This window comes from Rhinolophus ferrumequinum, chromosome 21 (genome assembly GCF_004115265.2).
Source record: "Rhinolophus ferrumequinum isolate MPI-CBG mRhiFer1 chromosome 21, mRhiFer1_v1.p, whole genome shotgun sequence".
Taxonomy (NCBI): domain Eukaryota; kingdom Metazoa; phylum Chordata; class Mammalia; order Chiroptera; family Rhinolophidae; genus Rhinolophus; species Rhinolophus ferrumequinum.
In genome coordinates, this window is record NC_046304.1 from 51019860 (window position 1) to 51026396 (window position 6537).

Sequence of the window (6537 nt, forward strand, 5' to 3'; positions counted from 1 at the left end):
TAAAAAATAAAAAAATTTAAAAACAATGAAAGCAAGGCCGGCCCAGTGGCTCAGGTGGTTGGAGCGCAGTGCTCCTAACACCAGGGTCGCCGGTTCAATTCCCACATCGGCCAGTGAACTGCGCCCTCTACAGGTAAGATTGTGAACAACGGCTCTCCCTAGAGCTGGGCTGCAGTGAGCAGCGGGCGGTTGGCCTGAGCTGCTGTGAAGCTGCTATGAGCTGCCGGGAGCTGCTGTGAGCTGCCATGAGCAGCTGACCGATGACGGGCAACTGCCTCAGCCGGGGGGAGCGCAAGGCTCATAATACCAGCACGGGCCAGGGAGCTGTGTCCTACACAACTAGACTGAGAAACAAGGGCTTGAACTGGAGGGGGCAGGGACAGAGAAAAAGGGTGAGAAACAAACAAACAAAAACAGTGAAAGCAGAGGCCTTTTTCTAGGCCCTTCCTTCTGTTTGCAGGCTCCTCTTCCAACTCTTTCTGATGCTACTTACCTCTAAAGATGAGCCCAGAGTTCAGAAAACAGTCTTAGAGGCTAGCGGAGGGGGGCGCCCGGGAGGGTCTTTTGTACTCAGGTATTTGTCACGCCCCAGATGGCCACTTGGTGGCGCCAAAGAGTTCACTCTCTTCCCTCTGCTTCTGTCTGTATAGCTGGGTGACTCTTTTTGAGGGACCCAGATGCACAAAGCCAGGGGAAGGGGAATGTGCAAAGACCAAAAGAGCAGCTGACCCTTGTCCTCGAGGACCACTTGAAAATACCCATTTTATTCAGATGAAGAAGGGTTGGGGACTTGAAAACGATTTTGGTTGTTCTGTGCACTCAGGATGGAGAGACACCTTTGCGAACGTTACCCCATGTGTACAAGTCACTATCAGCAAGGGGCCCCCTCAAGAGGTTTTCTTTCCAGGGTTGGTCACTGCTGTCCACTAACAGTGAAAGGACTTGTGCATTTCAGGACAGGCTGTAAAAGAACTTTGAAAAGCTGTGAAAGCAAATCGGGTACCATTTTTTATCCAACCAGTCGGCCAAACTCAAAGAGCTGGGTACCAACAGGTCATGCTGGTAGGGTAGTCTGAGAAATGAGTTCTCTCCAACATTGCTGGGGGGAGGGGTCTAAATTGGACCCACAGCCATGGGAGGCAATTTGGCCAAAGTTAGCCACATCACAAGTGCACGTTCCATTTCTAGGAATTTATCCTACGCATATGTTCACTCGTGCGAATGTCACATGAAGCACTGTTATGAAACTGGGGGGAAGACACATTTAAACTATCCATAATAGGAGATTGTGAAATGATAAACATCCACATAATGGAACAGTGTACAGTAGTAAAAAGAGGGAGGTTCGGGGGAGCCCCACCTGAGACTGCTACCCGGCCCCTCCCCCCATTTGTTCACCACCTGTGTGGTCTTCCAGCCATCAGCAATCGCTTGCTCCAGATCTTCCCAGGTGACCATGGTGGCATCTTCTACATCAGGAATCGCACTCACTTTCCGGGTCAATAGCTCCTGACAATTTAACAGACAACATGTGTGTACACACACACACACACACACACACGCACACACACACATACACACACCCCTAGTTTAATCCCAGGAAGTTTTAGGAACAACACTGAGCTGACAGGACGCTTCCACAGCCCCAGCCCCAAGGAGCAGTCACTGTGGGTCTTGGGTAGCTGGCTTCCTGTTCCATATGGGCCCTGATGGAGCACTGGGCATGGATGGAAACTATTTCCCTTCAATCCAGGGGCAGTGCCCTGAGAGGCAGAGGGCACACATCACCCTACCCTGGAGGGACACAGACATCCAGGCTGGGCATCTGGAGGAGCCTGAGAGAGGGGGCCAGGCTGCAGGCATCCATCCTTCTCCCACCCACTGCGGGCCCTTTCCCACAAAACTAGCAGACATTACCAGAAATTCCTCCCGGTCTCTGAGTTTACTCTCTACTTCCTCAATCCGTTGTAGTAGTTTCTGGAATGAGAGTTCAGAGGGGGAGGATCAAAGCAAGCCCTCCTGTGGCCCCTACACACACACACACACACACACTGGCACAGGGGACAAGAGGAAAGCGGGTGGGTGGATCTTAGAGGAGCAGAGGGTAGAGAGAAAGCCGCTAAGCCAGGCAGGCTCCCCGTTCTCTTCCCAGCCAATTAGAGGAAGGGACATGGGTGTGGCGGGTTTGTACTGTGGACAGTGTGCCTGGAGCAAAGCCAATGCCAAGAGGGGAACCTTTGGTCCTGGGGTCCATTTCAGACAAACCACTAATGAGACACTGCTGCACTGCAGACCAAGGCTGACGTCACCTCGCAGGGACAAACATTATTGTGGACTTCCAGGGCATCTGATCGTCTGCATTGTTTAAAGAGAAAAGCACCTCAGAAGAACCAAAGCAAATTGCTAAAACTTAAGTTGCTCCTTTTAACGTCTGCAAACCTCCAGAATATAAGAATCTAAAGGTAAAACAAGCTTTTCCTCTAAAAAAGAAAAACAACCTAAACCCAAAAACACCACACTTTCAAAAACAAAGCTTCCCAGAGCAAAGGTGTGTCCAGCTGGACTCTCAAGGCCTAGGAGGGAGGAATGAGGTGGGTGAAATGGGGTCATGGGGGCTGAGTCCCCAGAGGGGGTGGGATAGGTCTGGGCCACTTCCTCCTGCCTCCTCTGAGCTTTTCTTCTCTCTCAAGCCTCTTTTCTCAGCCTCTCCCTGTGCTTTCTCCTAGTCATCCCTCCTTGTCTTCCAGCTCTAATCCCCTCTGGGGGCCTCAGATGGGTCTGAGGTAGAAGCTCTGCCTGGAATTCTCTGATAAACTTGTGCAGAAGGATTCATATTCCAAGAAAACAAAGATCCAAGTGAAAGTGTTCCTGGGCCTGTGGTTGGGGTTTGAGGGGCTGAGGCGGTGACCCCAGAACTCTCCATCTCAGGCCCCCTCCTCTTGGACTGAGCTTTATGTCTCAACACCCACCACGTTTCTTTATTCTTGTTTAAAGGAAATTCAAAGAATTATTCTGAGAGGTCATCAGCAACCTTCTGGGTGGGTTCAGGATCCTTGGGTGTCTGATAAGTGGTGGGTGAGCCTCAGTGAAAACAGGGGCTAGGGGCTGCAGGGGGTGGGGACTCCATCATCCTCACCTGGGGGTTCAGCTCTGGGAACTCCTGCACCTCTCCCTGGGCCTTTTCATGGGTTTCCTTCAGGATTTTCACGTCTTCCATGACGTTCTGGAGCAGCTCCATGGCCTGCAAAGGAAAGCATGGGCCATGTGGGCCCAGGCAGCACTGGGGGCCTGGGGCCCTGGCCTCCCCTTCACCTCCCTGCTCCGGCCTCCTCCCCGCACTGGTGAGGAGTCGTGGGTGCCTTCGAGACTCAGCTCCAGCAGCAGCTGGAGAGCCATTTGGAGTGGCCCCGCCCACTCACCTGGGGGCGGTCCTTCCTGATTCTCAACCCCATTCGCTCCTTGTCCGGCATCGCCTTGTCGGGCTTTGATGTGGCCTTCTCCCGCATCAGCTTGGCCGTGTAGGGCACTGGCGTGGCCATCTCCTGCTCCTCCAGCCACTCCGGGGCGTCAGTGTCTAGACTGCTGGCCAGGGCGGTGATATGCTGCACGTGGGTCAGGATGCCCTGCACCTGGCTCTCCATGGTCTTGACCTGCTGGCCCAGGTCATGGACCTGCCCACCTAGGTCCTGCACCTGGCTCTCCAGTGTCAGGGATGGCATCGTGGCCGCACCGCTCTCCAGCGCCTGGGTGCTCTCCAGCGTCCGGGATGGTGTCCTGACCACAGGGCTCTCCCGCTTCTCCTTGGACACAGCCTCCTGCACAGTGCTGAGCGAGGGCCGCGGGGCCTCAAAGTAGCTCTGCTCCGGTGACAGGGACTGGATGTCCACCACGGTGTCCTGCAGGTGGAGGTTCTTAAGAATGGCGACAATGAGCGTGTGCAGGGCCGTGAAGTTGACAGCGCCCACCTCCGGGGTGCCGATGGCCAGATCGGCCAGCTGCCGGAGGGAGACCTTGGTGGCAGCCATCATGGGCGGCATCTTGCGCACTCTCAGGAGCGGTTGGCTTCTGCGCCCCTACGGTTGGCCAGGTCTGCCTCCCTCCTTGCCGTGCTCTGGGGCCTTTCCCTGCCCCTGCACGGCCACGGGGCACCCTGTCCCTGGGCCTAGCCGAGACGGGGACCAGTCTCCGTCTGAAGCCTGCCTGAAGGATGGAGAGGAGCGCCCGGCAACCGGGCTTCCAATTCTTCACTCCCAGAACTCGCACCCACCTCCCCCCGGAGGGGTCGGGAACCACCGACCCTCCCTCTGCCCGCTGTTGTCCGGTCTCTGCTCGAGCCCTGCGCTGTTCTCCCCTCGCGCCAGCGTACGTTTGGAAAGGGGTTGGGGCGGGCGACCCCGCTGTGGTGCCCCCCCCCCCCCCACGCCCTGAGGATTCCGAGGAAGAACACGCCGGCAGAGGGGACCGGCGCCAGAGTGGAGGCAGAAAGGCGCTGGCCTTGCAGGACCTGCCCAAACTCGAAACCACCCCCAAACTCACTAGGGGAAGCCTTTCCTAAAGGGGTCTGGGGAAGCCTGGGCCACAGCCCAAGATGCCACTAATTTTTATCTTCAGTAAACGTTCCCAAGGACAGGCGATATGGGACAGTGCCAAAGCATTTTTATCAGAGAACACACACATCAGTTTGGGAGAGGGGTGGCCTCCTAAGGTCCACACGGATTCCAGCTACCCCTTAACCTAAAAAGGCGCAGGACTCACTCATCTTTGGAGGCCACCAACAATGCAGAGACTTAGTGGCATCATGGTAACTATGCTTTGTTCCATTATGCAGGGCAGGGGCACAAATCTAAGGGATGGCCCCTTGGGGACAGTTACTGTATCATTTATTCAATCAGAAGGGAGGGTAACTTAGACCACTCACCACCCAGGGGACATCAATTAGTCACCAGATGACAGACCTTTCCTGTGCTGGGCTGGCCTAATTTATCTCAAAAGAAACGTGTCTGGTGAAGTGCCAGCATTTCAGCTCATTACAAGGCAGGATTAGACAGACTAGACAAATTTGGAGCTCTCAGCAACTGAGTCTTGGTTTCCCCATACCAGATTCTTCCTGAAAACGTAAAATATTCAGGAAAGCTTGTTTATATTCAGGAAAGCGAAAAACCTGTGAATACATCTGTACTTACTCCTATTTTAACTACTTTCAAATTCAAATTTTTAGATTAGTCTGAGCTGGCAAAATTTAATTGAAACTGGTTGTGTTTGTCCCCCCACCATCCTCCTCCACAAAAAAAAAGCAGTGTTCCCTGGTAATGAAATTAAACGTCATAAGTCTATGACTTCCATGAGGGTAACACTGAGGATTTTGTTCACCATTATATTTCCAGTGCCTGGCACACAGCAGGCGTTCAGGTGGTTGATGTCTTCAAAAGAACAAATTCTTTGTATTCTTTTGTACACTCATGCTCTTACCTTATTCAACTTAAAGCTAGATCGCAAAGCCTTGGGATCGAGCATCCGCTGTTCGGTGCATGGGCTTCCTCAATTCTTCCTCAGTGACTTTCCAGATGAGTGTGACTGCTGCTACACTGGCTACGGCCAGAATGTCAGTTCCCTAAGTCCTCCTATTGTCACTTTCATTCCCCTGAGGCTTGGCATCATGCCAGGCACATATGATGCCAGTGGAAAGAGCATATTTTAATATATTCTAATCCTAATCCGAGGAAATATATTGTACTAAATGCTTTTGCTACTTAAATACATTTAAAAACCTTTACTGCTAGAGACATGGGGAAAAAAAAACATTAACCGGAAGTATAAATGGAAGTTTCGAGTTGAAAGAACCTTACCTTTCAATTGCAAACCTCCCTTTTTACTACTGATGATGAAGGCCCAGAAGGGACTAGTCATCTGCCTGACCTTAGGAACAAGAACCAGGGCTCCTGAGAACAGTCTACTTCCTCTCCCCCATGCTAATCATTTTATATATAATTGAATTCTTTGCTCAAAATTCCCCTGCTTGGACTATTAACAGAAGGCAACTCATTTGTATGTTTGAAAAGCTGATGTGCTCAGTCTTGACTGTGTGTTCGGGACTTTTCTAGTCATTAGGAGAGGGGTAAAATGTCAAGGAAACTTCCCTGCAGAGAAGTACAATTGTACAAATAAGCAAACTGCCCTTTATTACCTCTTAGGAACTAACAGAACGAATGAGCAATTCCAGTTCGTTTCCTAGCACACATTCCTTCCCGTTACATGCAGGCCTGACCTGGACCGACTAAAAGGTATAAAAAGTTTATGCGATATTTGCAGCAAGGTTTACCTGACAAATGGGGGATAAATTAGAATTGCGATTAACGTAATTTTAAATGTTGGGTGGAGAGGCCAAGTGCAGTCCTAAGGAATGCAATAAACATAAGTGTCACCTATAACACAGGAAAAAGTACAATTAGTCTCTCTCTCTCTCTCTCCTTTTTTTTTTTTTTTACAAATTCAGATCTTAACTATTAACGTACCATTCAACAAGGAGTTCACTGCAAT

General features: G+C 51.5%; 1 protein-coding gene across 2 annotated transcripts; it reads right to left on the minus strand.

Moving 5' to 3' along the window:
* Positions 1-900: 900 nt before the first annotated feature.
* LOC117013518 (uncharacterized) lies at positions 901-3700 on the minus strand. Of its 2 annotated transcripts, XM_033090752.1 has the most exons (4): positions 3420-3700; positions 3137-3241; positions 1918-1977; positions 901-1509 (listed from the first exon to the last, which is right to left on the minus strand). In XM_033090752.1, exons 1-4 carry the CDS (start codon positions 3639-3641, stop codon positions 1270-1272), a joined length of 627 nt encoding a protein of 208 aa, XP_032946643.1. In that variant the 5' UTR covers positions 3642-3700; the 3' UTR covers positions 901-1269. The 2 variants fall into 2 exon arrangements, with proteins under 2 accessions (XP_032946643.1, XP_032946644.1); XM_033090753.1 differs by lacking the exons at positions 901-1509; positions 1918-1977 and adding an exon at positions 2064-2355.
* Positions 3701-6537: the final 2837 nt, after the last annotated feature.

Coding starts and splice junctions, on each gene's coding strand:
- LOC117013518 (XM_033090752.1), bottom strand. CDS start 3,641: ATGGAGAGCCAGGTGCAGGGCATCCTGACCCACGTGCAGCATATCACC. Junction 3,242..3,419: donor TCAGGAAGGACCGCCCCCAG/GTGAGTGGGCGG, acceptor TTTCCTTTGCAG/GCCATGGAGCTGCTCCAGAA. Junction 1,978..3,136: donor TCCCAGAGCTGAACCCCCAG/GTGAGGATGATG, acceptor CTCTCATTCCAG/AAACTACTACAACGGATTGA.